The sequence below is a fragment of the Protomyctophum parallelum genome, assembly GCF_964188405.1.
Source record: "Protomyctophum parallelum genome assembly, chromosome: 15".
In the NCBI taxonomy this organism is placed as follows: Eukaryota; Metazoa; Chordata; class Actinopteri; order Myctophiformes; family Myctophidae; genus Protomyctophum; species Protomyctophum parallelum.
This window is the reverse complement of record NC_139710.1, coordinates 5,103,933-5,124,309: the sequence shown is the minus strand read 5'-3', so window position 1 is coordinate 5,124,309 and position 20,377 is coordinate 5,103,933. Positions and strand designations below refer to the sequence as shown.

General features: G+C 40.6%; 1 protein-coding gene across 1 annotated transcript; it reads right to left on the bottom strand.

Moving 5' to 3' along the window:
* Positions 1-1,872: 1,872 nt before the first annotated feature.
* ncaph (non-SMC condensin I complex, subunit H) lies at positions 1,873-19,728 on the bottom strand. The gene is made up of 19 exons (XM_083783564.1): positions 19,674-19,728; positions 19,296-19,427; positions 17,921-18,149; positions 17,014-17,104; positions 16,315-16,407; positions 16,106-16,223; positions 14,577-14,710; positions 13,623-13,812; positions 12,898-12,980; positions 12,101-12,288; positions 9,252-9,397; positions 8,785-8,891; positions 7,864-7,989; positions 6,817-6,924; positions 6,429-6,569; positions 5,656-5,766; positions 5,307-5,383; positions 2,202-2,277; positions 1,873-2,045 (listed from the first exon to the last, which is right to left on the bottom strand). The coding sequence occupies exons 3-19, from the start codon at positions 18,142-18,144 to the stop codon at positions 1,986-1,988; spliced, it is 2,073 nt and encodes a 690-aa protein (XP_083639690.1). The 5' UTR covers positions 18,145-18,149; positions 19,296-19,427; positions 19,674-19,728; the 3' UTR covers positions 1,873-1,985.
* Between the last annotated feature and the right edge of the window lie 649 nt (positions 19,729-20,377).

Below are 20,377 nucleotides of genomic sequence, written 5' to 3'. Positions count from 1 at the left end.
ATTCACGCCAATGACCTCAAGTGTATTATTGCTTAATTAGCCAGTGGCCACAGTGTTTTAGTGTCAGTGTGTGAACAGTAGTTCTCAATGTGGTGTCTTGAGGGGGTTCTAAATGGAACCTTAGAGGTCTGTAAACTAGTGTGCGAATGAACCCATTAGGTTAATTTCCAATAGAGTTATGAGAGTACCTTTCCTCTCAGCCAATCACGTGAGATCAAAAGTTACATTAACAGTGGCATACTTCTGTATAAAAGCAGCTTACAACTGTGATGTAGTATGTAGTGGGCCTGTGAATTTGTCTTCACCAGGGTAGAACTAAATCAGACCTGGTAAAATAGCTACATAAATCCAACTTTCCAATCCAATCACTTTGCAATTTCAGTCCACACATTCACAGGGACATTGGACTATAATAAATGTAACCTAGATGTTCAGGAATTCATTTTATTTGAAGAACAGTGTACATTTTTGTGGATGTTGCCAGAGACCGGACGGGTACCAAAGCAGGTTGTGAAATGTTCTTGGAGGGTTAGACAGAAACTCTCAAATTAGAGATGTAACGATACCATTTTTCCTTGAACCACTGATCTAGGAATAAACAAATTTTTCATTCATAACTGTTAACGTGCAGAGCCACAATAAAATAATGCAAATACAGTAAAGGTCCCCACAGTTTTAGTTGCGTTTCTCCATCGTTTTCCGAAAAACACGTCCAGTGTGCAACCACCTTTAGAGTATAAAACAAGTCATGCAACATGAAGCATTGAAAATATTACTGTAAATGAATGTGATAAATTCGGTGGTATGGGAATGGCATGGACTGGCAGATACCAGCATTTTAAGCAGTATTGGCAGCTTTTCTGATACTGGTCTTGTTATACATCTGTCCATGTCAATCCAGATATTCCTTAGCCCTGTGAACTAAGGAACTCTGCATGTCTGCAAGTAACACCATATAATAATGGTTTTTCTTTGCTTTCTCTCACAGTTGACAGACAGCCTCCTCCCTGCCCAGAAGGTATTAAAGTCACATTGTCTCACCCTGCCAGCACCACTAACCCTGTACTGGTCCAACCGGTTGCTAAAGTCAGGGAAGGCAAGTGGGGAAAAAAGAAAAGAAAAAAAGGAACAGGACAGAAAGCTCTGTCAAGACTAAAAAAAAAAAAACACCAGAAGAAAAATGGGGAAAAAACCGGGAAAGCATCTGTGTCATTTTAGATTGAGCTAAAATTATTTTGTACTTGGAAATAGCAGGTATACAAATATAGTGTGTCACTTTGTGCCACGCTACGACTTGTAGATATGCTATAATTAATTATATTTTGAGATGGGGTCCTTCACATTTTGAGCACCACTGATATAGTAATCTCTCAAGAACAGATTCCGAACTGCGCTACTAAATCTGTCGGCAGGGGCATTCAGAACGTGTATACATGGTTAGTGGGAATGAAAACACAAGCACCCCACCGGAACTTCGGAAGAGGGCTAAACTGGCCAAAATCCTGCTGTCCACATTCCATTGGACGGCACTGAGATCTGAGATCAGATTCACACGAGGTTTCCGCCGGACACACGCTGGTCTGATGAACCCATTCTGACCTGAGATCAGATTTAAAAAAAATTCAGTCGTTCTTCGATTTTTTTCAAAAAGAGCAGACCTACAAGCTCGTATCGCGCCACTCGGTGGCGCGATATGAGCTTGTAGATCTGCTATTTTTAAATAGCTAAAGCATAACATGATGCCGACACCAAAATGGGTGCCCGGTCAGAATGGGTTAATGTAATGGTCGTACAACATTGTCACTTCTCAAATATTATCTGTTGGGCAACACTTTTGTATGGCAAAAAATGAATTAGGCTATAAACACCACATCATCATTAGGCACCTTTATTGTTTTTTTTTTGATTAAAATAACCAAGCAATATAACACAATAAAAAAAAAGAAACTATTAAAGAAACAGAGCGACAGTACATCCATTGCCCCTCAGTGGCCTTGCTTGATGATTACATCAGTCATGTCATCAACCTTCTCCAGCTCCAAATTCTAATGAAAAAGATCATAAAACGTAATGTCACATGTAAACCAGGGATTCACAATATTATAGAAATGTTGATTAATTCTGAACTGTGATTTTTGAATGAATGAAACACTTAAATACACTCATGCCCAAAACAGATGTGTGATGTGAACACAGCCTACCTTTTCGTTGGCGAGGTGCAACAAAGCCACAAAGGCCAATGGAACGGAAAGGTTTTGAGCCATCGTGGAGGGCAATCTGAAAAAACATGGAGACAGAGAGGATATAGGAAAGAAACATACATATGGGTGAGGTTGAGAGAGGCAGTAGAGGAGGGGCACGGACCTGCCTATGTGCCTTTAATACCACTTTCAACCTGGTGTCCCCACACACTTCTGCTCTGGTGCCACAATACAGAACACAGACTGCCTTTTCTCGCTTTCTTAATTTCATATTGATATATGTATAAAAGTGTTGAAGATATTTCTATTTGGAGACTTTGAAATCAAACTACACTCCCGTTTCCAGACCTGAAGATGCCCTGAGCTCACCAAATAGTGGAGATGTGAGTATGTGCCCAGAGGGAATGAAGCCTAACTAAACCTTGGCCTGCTGTCAAAGGATCAAAGACCACCACCGCCTTCTTTCATCAGCCTCTCGAAATACTAGGCTTTCTACGAATTAAAAAAGAATTGGAGAAAGCAACTGATTTGCCTAATTTAAATGGAGGTATCGTCAATGACATCTGGTATAAACCCCTTTATTAAATGAAGCATAGTAATATATTACTCAATATAATGTCACTGTCAGGCAGAAACCCCACATTTCCATATTTCACATGTTTTTACTTTTTTGTAAATGAATGCCCTACTTCATAATACAAGAGTCAGAGTGTCACACAAAAGTAGCTATTTTAAAATATTAATAAAAAAGGATGTTGCTCCATCAAAGAAATCATGTCGAATGTTGCATTCTAAATTGGACACTTTCTACAAAATTTGGGACCCTTATTTAGATTATATATTTGACCAACATTGTCTGCCACAGTACTTGGAGGTTTTCCGTGCCAACCTTAGCTTTCTTATATGCCAGCATTCTTCCCTAGTGGGTGCTCTGCTTTGGGGTGGGGGCTTTTTTGCCCTTTGGTATGGGGGGGGGGGTGGTCGCCCGGGCAGGGGTCTCGATGCGTTGCATCGGGGCCGCTTCTTGGGGCGGTGGCCCTGCCGCCTGGAGGGGGGGGGGGGGTTGCCGCCTTTGAGTGGAGTATGCATGGGTCTGCTCTTGTTGTAATGATTTGGTGCCTATGATAGCCTGACCTAAGCAGAGACATTTCTGGTCTAGAGGGGCGGGTCGCGCCTCAGGAAATGCGCGCACCCTGATTGGATCTCATCGATCTGTCCGTCACCCCCGGCCCCTCCTCTCCCCCCTAGTGCAGCGCTACGTCACATCATTTAGAGCGACGCCCACCCGGAAGGGTTGACTCCCACTTTTAGACTGGTTCAGCCCACGGCTTTTTCCAGGCTTTCATCTTTCGCGCAGACGAAATGAAAGCCTGGGTATCGAGGCTATGCCTATGATAACTGTATTGTCTGCCTTTTTATTTATATACTGTATGAATGCATTTCCTAATGGGAGTCTATCAAAATTCAAAAGCCACTTATTGTCATTATGGTTCATTGTCCTTGCCATGTCTTTGTATATTCAATCTTTTTATTTATAATAGTGTTGTGCCTGAGCTGTTTTTCTTTTCTTCTCTTTTCTTTTGTCGTTTGTTATCATGTTCTTGTTGTGTAATGTCTGTTTGTTGTCCTTAAATGTTTCAAAATCAATAAATATACATATTAATAAAAAAGGAACCATGTTGGACCTACAATGTTTCTGCCCGACAGCGACGAATCGATTATGCAAAGTACTGTACTATGCATTGCAAAGCACCATTCAGATTTTGCTCTGTAGTATGGTTCATTGATAACCTGACGCTGCCAGATCCAAGAAGCTTGCTACACAAATTTGTTTCACAGCTTATTGGGATCTGGGATCGCGGAAGCAAATTCGATGACGGGGCTGTTCCTTTTTTTCAAGATACTTGGTAGATGATTGGATGGGACCGTCTGTCTATCACCGTGTGGGCGTGCAAACACAACCAATCATATTGACGTGTCTAGATAGCTTCACATCCGGTTTCGCACATATCCCGCCCTTAGCTCACGCTGATTGGTCCGGTACGGAACGGATTTTTGTCAGCTCAACTCCCTGAGAGATCCCAGATGAAGGCTGTGTTGGGGAACATGGTTACCCAATACCGCCCTCATCTGGCAGCGTCAGGTTAGTTCATTGATGCAGCCCATCATTATGACTCCACTTAATGAATTTAGGGTCAAGTAAACCCACAAAGAGCCCCTGAGCTCTATATCGAAAATCATAGAAAGAATCATTTATGATCAAATAAACTCCTATCTGACATCCCAGAACCTTATATTTGAGTTTCAATCAGGTTTCAGAAAATCCCACTCCACCGATACCTGTCTGCTATATCTGACAGATCAGGTCTGAAATTAATGGGGGGAATTATTGTGGCATGGTCATGGGCATGGACCTCCAAAAGGCATTTGACACAGTCAATTATAACATTCTTTTAATGAAGCTTAAGCTCTAGGGTTTTACAATAGCAGAGCTACCAACCTGCACACATTTTGTGTACCAACCACGCAATTCTAGGCGTATAAACACCTAGAATTGCGTGGTTGGTACACAAAATGTGTGCAGGTTGGTAGCTCTGCAATAGGTCACTACAGTGGGTGCATTCTTATTTAGGAAGCAGAGAACAAGTGGTGGACGTTAATGGCACAATATCTTCACCTCTCATACTAGGTCCACTCTTCTTCTTAGTATACATTAATGATATGCAGTCAGCCTTTGGCTGCAATCTGTATCTTTTTGCTGATGATGCTGCTCTTCTTGTCTCACACCAAAACAAATTGGAGGTAGAAAGAGTGCCGAGTTCAGAGCTGCTCAAGATCAGTTCCTGGCTAGTAGACAATGGGCTGTCTCTACATCTCGGCAAAACAGAGTCGATTCTCTTTGCATCTAGAGCGAAACTAAAGAAATTTCGGCCAAGGAAGCAATCAAGTACCTTGGATGTATATTGGACAACAACCTTATGTAGGTTTTTGTAGCCGTTTGTAGTGCCAACTATGATTTTCAACTCTTATTGATTTGTTTTCAGTGAAATATGTCATATGATAATTTATAAACAGTTATGCAGTCAAGTACAATGATGCTTATACCTTTGAAGAAGAGAGTTTGCAGTCTCACTGAAGAGTTTCTGTCCAGGCACCTCTGGTGGCTCTACTTTCTCTGCCTCCTACAGAGAACACAGCAAGGTGAACACAATGGATGGAGCGCATGTGCGCACGCACGCACACACACGTACTGTACCAATCCATGTTCCCAGACAAAAAAAATAAGCTTTTCCCTCTCTCGCACAGATAAAACCCACCTAGACATGGAAACAGCCAAACACACAAACTCATAACAAGCATATCAACATAATTTATGAATCAGGAATTTCAGACACTGACTTACAAAGTGAAACACATACATATAGGCAGGAATACTAAAGGCCAACAAACACACCCCTGTAGGTTTTTCAGAGCTCTCAGTGAGAAGTGTCCACATAGAATTCTTGAGCCTCTTCATATCCATTTTCTTGGCTGTCTTGGCATAGTTGATCTCAATCTTGTTGACCTAAAGAAGCAAGCACAGCTTTACATTAAATGGGAATTCCACTCATTTTCAACAATTTACTGTCATTAATATACCTTAGAGCTGGAAAGAAAAAATCATTAACATGGTGAAGTACATCTTGATGATGTCAAGAACACAGAATGGGGGGACGTTGTTTTATTATTTCCAACAGCTCTAAGGTATATTAATGACATAGTAAAACGTTGAAAATGAGTGGTATACCCCTTTATACAGGGCTCCAGAGCGAATTAATCTAAACATATTAATACAAAACGAGAACCACGCCAATGGTCGTCGTTCACATCGCCCAGATATTAATTACATCACGCGTTTTGGCGTGGTTCCTCTTCTAAGGGTCCACTGCAAACCTTTATTAACCCGTCCTTTGAATATGCATGGTTTTACCGATGACCCTTGGAATCTTTTTTAGAATATAGTTATGTTCTAACTTCTTACAAGCATTCATATTATGCACCAAAGATAATTATTAAACATAGCCCTATGAGAGTTTAAAGTATGAAAATATTGCTGACACCATTGAACAATATTAATTGCTATGTTGAGAACAGCAATGTTTAATGTGCACTGTAGAGTTAAGACTAGGCATGGGACAATATGAACATTTTATGTCACAATTATCCTGACCAAAATAAGAAGCTCACCCTGTGTGGCTCTGGGACCAAGTTGTCTTCTCCATAGGTGGAGAGTCTGTCTGGGTCTTGGGAGATGGGCATGCTGTCCATAGGGGGCTGGGCGTCATCTGACCCAGCAAATCCTTCTCCTTCATCATCACTGTCTCCACCCTTTAGGTTGGTAAATGTGGGAACACAGAGTTGAACATTTGTGAAGATGGGTGAGAACATTTATAATTGATCAGAAGCTTTAAGCCTATCTACAGCTGGGTGTTCTAGTCAGTGTTTAGAGAGTTAAGCCTGATACACTTAACAGTCATTTACAATCAGTGTTCTTGAGCAAGACCTGCCTGCTCAATCATTAAAGACACTGTATGTATACTTCAGTGCCATGCAAAGTGTAAAATAAAAAACAGACCTGTAGACCAGGGCAGAAGTTGGCTGTATCGTTGGCGTTGTTATAGTCGTAGTCTCCAATACCTTCTCCAAGCTCTCCAGACAAACGTTTTGTGGATTCTTGACACAACTATAATAGAGTAGGATACAATACTTTTTGACAACAGCCCCTATTTGCTGCATGCCTTGCCCCGTTTTTTTGTTGATCAAATCATCTATGTAAAGAATAGATTCATAGGTACAAATTTGCTGCTTCACAAGGACTATTCTATGAGACTCACTTGCATATTATACACATCATCAACTACAACACAAAAATCACTCTCCACGAGTTTCACTGTGGCATTTCTGTTGACATGCATCAATTGTCGTGATGTGCTTTTGTGGGAAAATGCAGTACAGAGATATGCACACAGATATGCACAGAAAAAACCTGTTCCCTGCTTCTGTCACACTGTTAAAAGATATACGATAGCAAACATCTTCAAATCTTGCCAATCAAAACTTCTTTTTCGTGTAGACAGATTTACTATATTACTTGATATACTCATTTCATATTCCTTATGTAGTGTGTCCACCCTCCTCTTCTATTGTGTTTTTGAGTGGTGCAACCACTCCAAGGAACAGCAATGTCTGTGTTCACCTATGCCTGTGTTCACCTACAGTATGTGTGTCTGTGTTGGTTAATGAGCACCAGTATATGACTATGAGTACCAGTAGGGGCGCTGTTGTGCCAGAAACAGAGAGAGGGGGATAGTGCTGCACTGTTGCCTGCTAATGAGAGCGAGGGGGGGGGGCAGTTTTACATCATTGTCCCAACACAAACATGAAATGCCATTGACAATGAATGGCCATCATAAACATTGAAGACAAAGGTGGGGACGCAAATTCTAATTGGCTGGAATGAGATGATGTATGATGATAAGAGCACCCCTCATTTCACACGGGTGTGATGTTTTATGTGCAAAATAAATTAAACCACCTGGCTTCAAGTGTTCTAAGATGAGGTAGGTCACATTGATATCAATCTTAAATGTGAGCAGGCATGTACATGTGTGGATAGCCTTACCGTGCTGGAGGGTTTTAGGCTGAGCTGGGACAGTGTTTCTGGGGGAAACTGAAAGTCTGCTGGAAGAGTGGTCTTTTTACTGGACCTGGCAGTACTGAGGGCAGACTTGGTGTGAGTGGTGGCAGCCTTAAAGGACAAGGATAAAGACACATTCAGTTCAAAGTGAATAGTATTCTAATCTACAGGGCACCTATACAGTTTACATTTCAATATTATGTAGGTTTTAAGTTAACCGTCATTTATGGCATTTCATGGACCTCGTGTCGTGTGTGTTCAATGAATCCAAATCAATCCATATAGTTAATTATAAGAATTAGCTATAAATTATGAGAGAAAAAAACTAAACGCATCACAGTGAAATTAAACAAGTCTACATGTCATGACATGCTGATGATCTTATCTTGTCCCAAAGTGATGAATGAGTGGTTGATATAGCAATGGAACCCAAAACTAATGCCTAGATAGTCTGGATGCATTTGGCATTCTATTGGAAAGTATATCGAGACAGACTGTTCTGTGCTATTTATCAAGTGTCAAAAGTAAACAAGGGAAGTCGTCTGAGGACGACGTAAAGAGAGGGAAGTGGTATATCCGATGTATGGGAAAAAGGCCAATGTTGGCCCAATAGACTACAGGTACATACTCAAAATATTAATCTTTTGGAGTGATTTTTCACTGAGACCCAAGTTTGCCTTGAACAAGACATCATCATCATCAGGTAACAAAGACTAGGTGACAATGTGTTTCCTTTCCAGCATATACCATAGCGCATAACTTTTTGCAATCAAATCAACATAAGTCTTTTAACTAACAATTAACATACGGTTACATTTTACATCAGGTATTATTTCCCCCCCAAAAAGTAAGTAACTAACTATACAGCAATATGAAATGCCTGTAAAAAAAAGAAGTTAAGTTTACTCTGGTAGTTCGGAAATAGGTGTCAAGGTCAATGTCATCATTGAAGTCTATTTCAAATGTCTTCTTGGGCTTCCTTTTACGAGTCTCCTTGTCAGGCATATGATCGACTAAAATAAAAGGAAAGATACATTCAGTGAATCATCTGTATACATTCAGCACAGACGCCATCGGTATACTATTTGCAGCGTTGCTCAATTTGTCCCTCAATTCCCTTCTAAAGCAAAGCACTGTAAAAAATATTACCATAACTTAAAGTTGAAGCACATGAAGTACAAAAAAAAGACAGATTATGTTATCTGTAGCGAGCAATAGATACACAACAAAACGTCATGTAATAGTACAACAGACACATATACAGTGAGTGAGCAAGTACATAAGGAGATACAGAAAAGACATACAGTTAACCTACTAGTGACCAATTATCTATATAATAAAAGTAGTATTAAACATGCGTGGATGCCACTCACGCTTGTGTTTGGGTTTGAACTGCCAGTAGCCAGGTCCTGCCCAGGTAGCCATGGTCCTGGGGCTGAAGTAGGAATACTCCCTGGGCTGAGAGGATAGCTGCAGACACATGGTGGTTATGTCGCCCTCCCCGATGGGGATAACATCCCTGCACCGTCGAGGATAATAACACTCAGTATCATACAAACTCTAACCATCAAGATTACGGTATTAGGAGGGTGTTTGAGATGGAATCAGTGATGAGGTCTTCAAGATACAGTTAAGAGTAATACATGTCGGCCCAGGCCGTAGCGTAACGGTCTGGGCACCGGACTGGTAATCCAGTCGCAGTGTGCCGCGGGTTCGACTCCCGGACCCGACACGGCCTTTACTGCATGTCATCCCCCCATCTCTCTCCCGTTTCCTGTCAGCCTACTGTCTGTCCCTTCAAAAATCAATAAAAGGCGTAAGCCGCAAAAAAATATCTTAAAAAAAAAAAAAAAAAGAGTAATACATGTCCAAAGTAAACACAGGACACATAATATACCCCCACATATTGAGTAAAATACACAAAAACGTTATTGACAGACAGACAGACAGACTGTAGCCTATCAATAAACCTTGGATAATACTAGGGATCCCTGCCATCCTTCGGTCAGTTCAAAGGAATGCTCTAGAACATTTTTCACCGCGATTGCTCCTGCTTCAATTAATTTATTTTACTGACTGGTTGTTCTGCATAAAGTTCCTTTGTAATTTATCCTGATTTATAATGTTGTGTTGGATGTAGTTCTTTGACTGCATTTTGTGTATTGTAACCTCGGCTACATTGAAAATGAGGGCTTGCCCTCAACTGTATTTCCGAGTATAAATAAGGTGATGATGAGGGAAGGTCGATATTCATTATCAATGCTAAGCCACCAGCACTCTGTGGTTCCAATTTAACCGTCTTATCAGTATGCTAGACAGAAACCCTAGGTGTTCGTTTCTTGTCTTGCATTCCTCTTGTCTTTGGGGTCATTATCTCACCTGAACAAAATGTGTAATAGAGGCTGTCTAGTCAATAGAATGTTTGAAGACCTGTTATCAGTGCTATAAGGGACTTAACACAGTGTAAATAGACTGACAAAAAAAGGAACAACTGCAGACCTCCACTGAGTCACTCCTTTGAGTTTTCTTTTCATTTTTTAAAATCACTGCATTTCCCCCACTGTACTTTACTTTAATTATTTAAATTTAATTTAATTTGAATTGTATCACTGTGCAAGCAAGCCAGGCACAGACAAAAGACTCATTAATTCATTATCTCGTTAATTCAGTTTGTCAAAAAATAAAATAAAAATGGATTTTGTCCCAATCAGCATGTTTTAACAAATTAACCACCAACTTACGGACCACAGGGAATCCAATTACCATTCCCAAGACAAAGTTACTAATTAATTTCATACTTTTCAGAGCAAAGATAGAATAAGGAGGCCATCAGCACAAGAAAACCCCATGTTCCCATTTTTTCGGGCCTTTTAGAATAAGAAACTATTTTATAGAATCTAGATGTGAAGTGAGTACAAACATTTACACATGAGCTGGCACAGTACTTCCACTGCTGGCCACTGAACAGCAGCAGTCAGAGGCCCTAAGGCCCTTTGGTGTCAATATAGGCGAAAGGTGAGGAGATATTGTTCCTTGAATCATGTTCACTTTCCACGCAGGAGTCAGTCTGAACCAGTGATCTTCAGCAAAAAGCGTACTTATCTAATTACTACAATATTCTTCAGTCTTGTTAAAACATACATATTTTTTTAAATTTAGTAAACAAAAACTCAACAAAAGTATTCTTGTTTTACAGACTATCTGACAGATGAAGCTGCATAGAAAAAGATATCTGTCAAACAAAGAGTACGTGTGTGTTTCGAAGTGTCTATGAAGTGGTTGCAGAATTGTGTGCTGAGTCGGAGGCACACTGGTGTTCGGTGAGAATTTCAGGTGTGCTTTGGGATTTTGTGCCAAACACAAATTATTATCGAGATATACTGTATATAATTATAGACATAAAAACGTTATGATTTTTTTGTTACCTTATCCATTCCCAATACAGAGGCAAATCCTATAACCTAAAAAAACTATTTTAACCTCTTTCAACAAGATTTTGACTTGCCCAATGGTGTGCTTCCCTTGAGTACAAAAACTGACTGGGTAGACTGTGACTCATGACCTTTGAGCCACCAGACCTAAATAGAATAGTCCCCACTCCTATCTATTTAGTTTACCATAACCACAGTGATCCTTAATCAAATTACATCATATTCAAGGGCATTTGGAGAGAAATTGACGCTCGTTATTGCATCAAGCAAGGCAATTATGTTTCTGCAACTGTCAAATAGGTCTTCTACAGCTATTCAATTTCTAACTAATACAATAACATTTTCGTGGCTCTCAGCACGTCACCCTAGACATAATGTGGCCCTTGGGGAAGACTAATTGGGGAACCCTGCAACAGAGAATCATTCCATTTGGGCTGTGGGGGTGCTTGATATTTGTTAATTCATATAACAAAATAGGCCAATCTCTAAGTTGAATCATCATTAAAAAAAACGTCGACTAAGACCCATTCCGGTTGACTAATCCACAATTCATTTTAAATTTATTTTTCTCTCTCTCCAAATGCCATCTGCCATTGGAATCTAAGGTACTCTGGGAGCAATTCGGGGTTAATGGTCTTGCGAGAGGGACACACATCGACACATTGCTGACTTGGCCTGGAATCATACCTGATAGAACCAGAGGATCTGGCTCCCCAGGCGGGCTCACTAACCCTTCATCTATGGCCACCCCTTCTATCCCTTCTCTCTCAGCCCCCCATCTGGGTACTCACCGTCCTCCTTTGCGCTGGGCCTCGGAGCCCTCCTTGTACTCCACCCCACCGTCTCCTGGTCCATCCTCATACTCAGCGTCAAAGTCTTGGCCAAAGTCCTGGCAGTCTTCCTCTTCTGCCTCAGGTTCTGCGTTTACGTCGAACACATGCTCACCCTGCGTCACCTTCTCCAGCAGCTGACTCATGGTCTGCAAGGATCCACATTTAGTTAATCACAAAGGAGGTCCATTGTACAGATCCCTATCCAATTGCATATAATTATCCTTTTCTCCTTCTCCTTTTCTTACACAAACTCAACACACTAATGCACACAGGGCACAGGGAACAACAGATGATGAGATTGCAACCCATTGGTCAAACAATAGGAGCTGCAAATCATCCAGATAAAGTCCAACTGGTAGTACTAGCAGAGTAGGTCTACCAAAGAATATTCTATATTAAATCCTGAATATTAAAAATAAAGTTATGACACCTCATTTGCCGACAGACAACCTTTTTCTTCTTCTTAACACATGTTGTGCCCAAGACGTCTGTGGACGTCTTGGCAATTTTTCTTTTTAATATATATATGTCAAGAAAATGAATGTAAGTGTTGTGTGTGTACACAATGTGTTAACTTAATAATGAATATTGGAGTCCAATTTTGACAGCCCAATAACAAAGTAGCCAAGTTCTCATTGTTCTGCACAACACCCTCTGGACTTAATTAGTACTGTCAATAAAGAAAAACGTACAGGTGGATGAACACCACCTACCCTCCCCAGAAGAAAAAAATCTATCTGACTACTTTGTCTCACCTGGTCAGGGTTATATCTGGTGAAGGAGAAGCCCTTCAGAGTGGGACAGATAGCGTTCTTCTCCTGGGCGCGCTGAAGACCACCTGACAGACACAGTAAACACTCAAATTGTTTAGGTGTGTGACTGTATGTACAGTATTGTACATTGCTTGGTCAAAGTTGACTACTTGGGGTCGGAATGTGTTGTAACTCAGGGTAAACTAGAAAAGATTTGAAGACATTAAATGTGAAAAATACTATAGAGATAATGTGTAGCTATTTGTATGATGTTTGAACACAATCTGTAGATTCTGCAAAACATTTCTTTGCAGAAATCCTCCTGCTGGTCTCACTATAACAGGCTGTTGTGAAATATGTACGAGTAAAATCTGTAGGAGTAATATATAAAAGAAAAATCAGCAAACATCTGACTGAATGGTGCTGGAAATTAGCCGTCCATAGATGGCCGGAGAGGTGGCAAAAATGAACAATTTGGGTGCCGGGAATTCTTTTGAATAAAGGTGCCAAGCAGATGAGGGAGATTTTACTCTGAAAGCCCCCTCCTTTCATTTCCCCCAAAACGGGAAATGAAATCTTCCTTTACTACCGGTACATCACCATCGTAAAACTGATAAAAATTACAAATGATCATTTTTAAGAAACAGATTTGTCACAAAGTACTAAACTAAACAGAAGAAGCTCCACTAGTGGTTCTGTTGTCATTGGAAATGTGAGAGAAACGTTACACGTGAAGGGTGCTGCAGGGACGCGCTGCAGGGGAGGGGCGCTGTAGGTAGACGTGGATTGCAGTAAGGTCATATCGGAGGGGAAGAGAAGCTCGCACCGGCAGTTCTCACTGAAGAGCACTGACAGGAAGACGCCCGCCGTGCTGCTCTCGTCGAAGGACGATGCCATGCGGTGAAACATGGGGTCAACCTGGGTGGCAGGAATAAGCACAGGTGAGCGTTCATGACCTTTAGAGCACATTCATGGTTACATGGCTACAGTTTTTTGAGTGGTGCAACCACTCCTATAACTAGCAATGTCCGTCCCTGTGTGTGTGTGTGTGTGTGTGTGTGTGTGTGTGTGTGTGTGTGTGTGTGTGTGTGTGTGTGTGTGTGTGTGTAATTGGTTAAAATGGGTAAGGTTTAAAAAAGGCAAAAGCATGCTCTATTGCACTGGCCTAAAAGTGGGTCCTTAAAAACTGCTTCAACTTCTGAGATTTGTGTTTGGTTCATTAGCCACCAGATGGCATATGTATGTATGCATGTTTAGGGTACCAACAGGTGACAAAGTGGCGCTGTTGCACCACTCACTTTAGACAGGTCTGATTCTTATTCTAAACTAGCAGAAGAATGTGCTATATAAAATTCAAGCACCTTCAGGTTGTATACAATCAGTGACTGTCAACAAAGCACAGTGCAATTCAAAAGCCACACCCTTAAATTACCTTTATCGACACAAGATTTCTAAATAAACAAACAAATACCAAGTATAGTGGACTGCCCACTTGTCCAGTATATGTCCACTTAGTTTAACAATATAAAGTCTTCCACTGGAACTGAATGTAATGCAAGACAGACTGGTTCTCCACTCCAGTTCAAGGAATAGCTTTCCATTTCGCCACGTCGAGGAAAACTAGGGGTAACCAAAATGACAGAAGATAATGTCTTCTTTGGGATGTAATGGCCATACTGTACCTCGCACTTTCTCTCAGACTCTGCACTGTTGATGTTGCTGAGATTCTGTTCTACAGTCTTCTTAGGGGGCCTTTTTCTCTTGACCTGCTTGACAGCCAGTTCGCCATCCATATCTTCCGCCTCATGACCAGGCTCTGAAACAGTGAATACACAATCAACACACACATAAGAAAGAATGCTTTATTAGTGTCTGTAAGTGTAGTAGTGCAGTGGGTTTTTGACTGGCAGCCCCAAAAGTTATTTGGTTATTAAACTCATTTTCAGTGTCGTCGAGTAGTACAATATCATATAGAAAAAAACATCACAATACATCAGAAGATCAGGAAAAGAAAAACAAAAAAAAGGTATACATGTGAATTACATAGGTTTACAAATAAAAAAGCTAAGACAAATTTCAAAACGATCTAAAAACATATTGTGCGGGTCTGGGTATGCTCACCAAGGTTTTAAAACAACTCCAGGGTACTAATGTGGTCAATTTTAATGTTGTGGAATGCAGGTCATTCCATGTATTAGGGCCACAAAAGCTAGAAGCAGATCTACCAAGTTCAGAGTTAACTTTTTGTACCTTGAATTTGGGGAAATTACTTGATCACGGTCACTCCTACTTTACTGCTTCACAGATAATGGCATACACGTACTGAACAAAGAAAAACCTGTACAGCACCTCTATTTTGGCTTTAATATAGTTTATTTTCTTTAACTTTGACAGTGGCTACGTTTACATGGACAGTTAAATCCCCTTTTCATTCAGAATAAAAGTTAAATCCTATTAAAAGTTGTCATGTAAACACCTACAAAAACTTAAATCGGAATGAAAATGGCCAATCTGATTTAAACTTAGATCTGATGTAACTGACCGGATTATTCAATTTTTAAATCCTATTGAAACAATTGTGGACTCATGTAATTGTAAACACTCATTCGGATTTAAGTTCATTCTGGTCTTTCTGTGCATGCTTGTTTCCATGTAATTGGTATGGCTATATTATGCTCTTGTTTTGCGATTAATTATAAGAAACTAGACATGTTTAATTAATAATTTCACATCTCTGAGAGCAACCTCTCATAGGCTACAGGATACATCAAATATAAAGTAATATGGCATAAAAGTGTTTTTATTATTATTATTATTTTGTTTTACCTGAAATGTAGTGGAGTAGAAGTAAAAGCATTGGAAATTTGAAATACTCAAGTAAAGTAGAAATACTACTAAAGTAAATGTACTTATTTACTTTCCACCACTGGACGTAAACATATCCGCCCGCCCCCTATCCAATCAGAAGCCTTCCCAGCCCCCAACCTGATGTGGAATGAAAGAATGGGATTTAAAAGTATTGTCCATGTAAACACTCATTCGGAATGACCATTTCCCATGTAAACACACAGCAAAAAACTTACTTCTGAATTAATTAATTCTGAAGTTTTCATTCTGAATGAAAAAGCCCTCATGTAACCGCAGCCACTGAGATAATCTCATCTAATAAGAGGCCATGGACACATTGGACAATGGCTTATTTCTCCCTCACCCGCTCCAGGCTTTGTTTCTGCGCCAAGGCCACCCAACACTCTGTAGGCATCAGCATGCACAGCATCCACTCTGACAGCATAGATCTTTGTACTGGCGTCCAAAGTGCCGGCAGCTACCTGGATGACCACAGGCAGAGATATATTTCAAAGACAGATGTACCCATGAATCATAAAATGTTCCTAGACACTTAATGACACAGAATCGTACCTTAAAGTTTGTGAGCTCAGAATCCTTCTGCTTCAGAATGTCAGCCATGTAATCAATCAGATGGAGACCAAAGGCATTTTTAGTGGTGATTTTCTGCAGCAAAAAAGAAGAAAACAAAACATTTAACATTACACACAATCACACATCCCATTCTAGGGTGCTCGAATGAGGTTCAAACCATTAGATCCATTAGGATCGAAATGTCTCTTTTAGCCTGTATTGTACATCATTGCTGTAATACGTTTACTTTTCTATTCATATTCTAAGCTTCTGGCTCCGATGTTAAATAATGATACACTACAAAGGGTTCCCCAATAGGCGGCCCGCGGGCCATTTGCGGCCCACAGAGCGCCCCCTTGTGGCCCATGAAAGAATTTCCAAAAAAAAAGAAATATATGTTCTTTTTTTTTTTTTTTTTTTTTTTAAGGGTCCCAGATATAAATGGCATTAAATGGGGGTCAGTAGCCTATGCATGTCAAACTGGGCATCCTTTTCAAATGCCCTGAAAATTCATTTTCAGGGCAAGACCTCGACCTCCGCGTGCAGACTCGGCCCCCAGCCTGGTACGCTAGTCAAAATATGGCCCTTGAGGAAAATTAATTGGGGAACCCAGCACTACATGATTCTGCTTCCATCTAAACTATTATGTTGTTTTTTAAAATACAATCTAAATTCATGTATATGCACAACCATACTTACATTCTCTGTAGAGAGCTTGATGCAGGTGGAGTAATGCTCTGAGATCTGTGCATTTGACAACTTGGGAACAGCAGCAGGGGTCCCTGAGAGACTGCATACAAAAATACAGTACAAAGATGGTCACTTACGTAGAAGTCTATACAGAAACATTTAAAGGAAGGCAACAACACACAGTAAAATCCTCAGTGTTAATTCATCTATTTGTTTACAAATGTAATCAAATCTGTACACAGACTCTCAGCATTACATTAACTTGTAGATTTTACCCCCAAAAACACTTTTTCAAAGCAGCCTTTAGCCTGGGCAGCATTCCTTTTCGGGTTTATAATCTGGTTGGGAGCGGATGATATCACTATGTCATGTTGTAGTCATTGTTTTGTAGTCATCAGGCCGCAACCCTCTAAACCAGAACATCCTTTGGACCTTTCCCGCATCAAGGCTTTTATTGGGAATGATCGATGAACTGATTTTAGCAATACTTCCTGTTGTTTACCGAACAAATTGACAGGTGCGCTGACATTTGCTCCCAGCAAATGTCAGCGCACCTGGTGCACAGGAAGTATTGCTGAAATCAGTTCATCGATCATTCCGGGCCCCTCTTGCCCGGAGAGAAAGACGTCCGTGTGCATCTCTTGAAAAAGTGGAGATAATTGACTAAATACACGTTTTGTGCCAGAACTTTCACATGGATTTAAAACCATATTTTACTCCACGTCTTTGGAATTATTTAATGGGTGAGTACAAATGGAGCATTTATCACATTTAGGCCATTTTACGTCTGACCAGAAATTAAGCAGGACCGTTCTATGCCTCTGATACATGAAAATGTACGAAGTTAATTAAATGATCACAGGCGTTCTAGGTCTAGTTCCGTGACAGTCTGAGTGAATTATGGAGGAGGCCTAACCTGTGAGCCGGAGACTCGGTGATGGAAGAGTCATTTGCGGATTGCAGGTCAATAACTTTTGACCTGCGTCTCTGACGTCTCTCCTGCTCATCGTCATTGCCGGGGAACGCAGCTAGAAGTGGAGTGCTGGAGGCTGCTGGGGACAGTCCCTTATTGCCCTTCAGAGAGGCGGAGCCCCAATTCTGTTGACGCACCCGGGACACGGGTGTCGAGGACGCACTCATCTTAGCTGGAGAGTGGAGACAAATAACAGCAACTCAGGTCTCAGTTATTGGAAGAGCAAAATTGGGCACATAAATCGTTCCCACAATGTAAAAAAATAAAGTAATGTAAAGTATACATGATTTGTACATGCACGGTACATCGATAATCAAACCTAAACGTACCCTTCTTCCATAATGACAGTACATTGCCGCAGGGTTTTTTTGTGCATTATTTTATTTACATGGAAGAAAAAAATAACAATTTAAGAATTTAAGATTTGAGGTGCCCATAGCCCTGGTCCAAGGCTTACAGCGAGCCTCTCTCTGACGCCTTGTGGAAGTACCTTCCACAGCCCTCTGGTCATATTTCCACTCCCGTGCGCTGTTTTTCTAATGCCAGCAAATAAACAAAACGACGAAACCACTCACCGAAACAAACTGCGTAACGCTATCCTACACTCGCGAACCGCCAGGATCGCGAGTGTAGGATAGCGTTACTGTCATTAAATTCAGGGTACATTGCGTTATTAAAATGGCACAAAGTGCATTTTAGAGATAAACTGGGGACCTGAGACGCTTCCCAGGTTCGAGAATAGACTTTTACCAAGGTCTAGCAGGCTTTGTATCGGTGAGTGGTTACGTCGTTTTGTTTATTTGCTGGTATTAGAAAAACAGCGCACGGGAGTGGAAATATGACCAGAGGGCTGTGGAAGGTACTTCCACAGGGCGTCAGAGAGAGGCTCGCTGTAAGCCTTGGACCAGGGCTAAGGTGCCCAGTGCACTGCCCACAATGTTTAAGTGTCCATTGTAGTTAGTTACCCAGTACTGAGGTCAAGCAATCATGTAAACAAAATACATTCCAGAATAACAGCAATAAATTAATTCGCCTGTTTAGGCTAAGAGTAAGCAATTATATAAAAAACGATTAAAACCATTATTTAACGCATTAAAAAGAGAAAGGAACATATGTAGTAGCCATGGTTCACATGACGCTCGTACTTCACGATAATCATGACAGTCATGTTTCAGGGCTACATATGTAGCAGCTCAGACATTATCTCGACAAGTTAGCATTTGCACGTAGCTGTGGGCTAACTAAAGCTGCTAACGGCTAACAAGCCAAAAGGGAGTAACTAGGATTTGTAAAGTCACATTTTCTAAGCACAAACTACCTTCAGATGTTTACAGAAGGTTGGGTCGGTGTCGATGGATATGATCGTATAAGGACGATATATCACGGATCACTACCAGAGGCGAACTGTTCTTCCTGTGTTGTTGTTGTGTTCTGTTACTTCTTTCTGTACCTTTTGAAAATTTGCGCCGATTGCCGAACGAACGGTTTACGTAGTGAAGTGTTCAGTGTTGCGTCATTACGTTTCATCACGCCCACCTAATGATTCTAACATTAGGTCTACTGGAAATTCAGATTCCAGATACACATTTCATTTATATTCAGGCAGCGTTTACTGCTGCCTGTAAATACTGTTAAAATAATTAACATGCTTTTATTATTATTAATCAAAAAATATTTGATTCATGATTGTACTTACTGACTGAGATATGGATATACAAAAGAAAAAAGGTTCTCCTGAAGGTGGCCGCTAGGTGGCAATAAAAACTAGTCTACGGAGTACGGTACTCAACTACTCATATCTAAATCCTTGGCACTGTATGCACGTTTGTATACTATGTTGAGTGTTATGGGCACTGCACTGGTCTGCACTGGTCTACTACGTAATTGTCCTTTTGATTAAAAGAAAATAAAACTTTGAACATATTCCATTTCTTATAGTCGCACAGACTCGCACTACAACACAGTCCACACATTGAACTTTGCTTTACACAGCTGTCAAAACAGCCACAAAGATAATTTCACAGAGGTGCATGTATCGAGTCGAGACCCCTGGCCTAGTATAGGTCCAGACCAAGTGTAGATTAGGAGAGTAGCGACCTTAAGTATATATGAATATACATATACTCTAAGGCAGTGTTTCTCAACCTTTTTTGTCCCGGGGCACACTTTTCATAGCCTAAAAATCTCGGGGCACACCTAGATATATGGTGTGTGTATATACTGTATATATACCGGTGTGTGTGTGTATATATATATATATATATATATATATATATATATATATATATATATATGAACCCAATATACTTTTAAAAACACACATGACAGCACTCCTCAAATAACTTTAAAGAGAAAGAAAAGGACAGAGACATGTGCCTCAGTTTCACCAATTTATTTTCG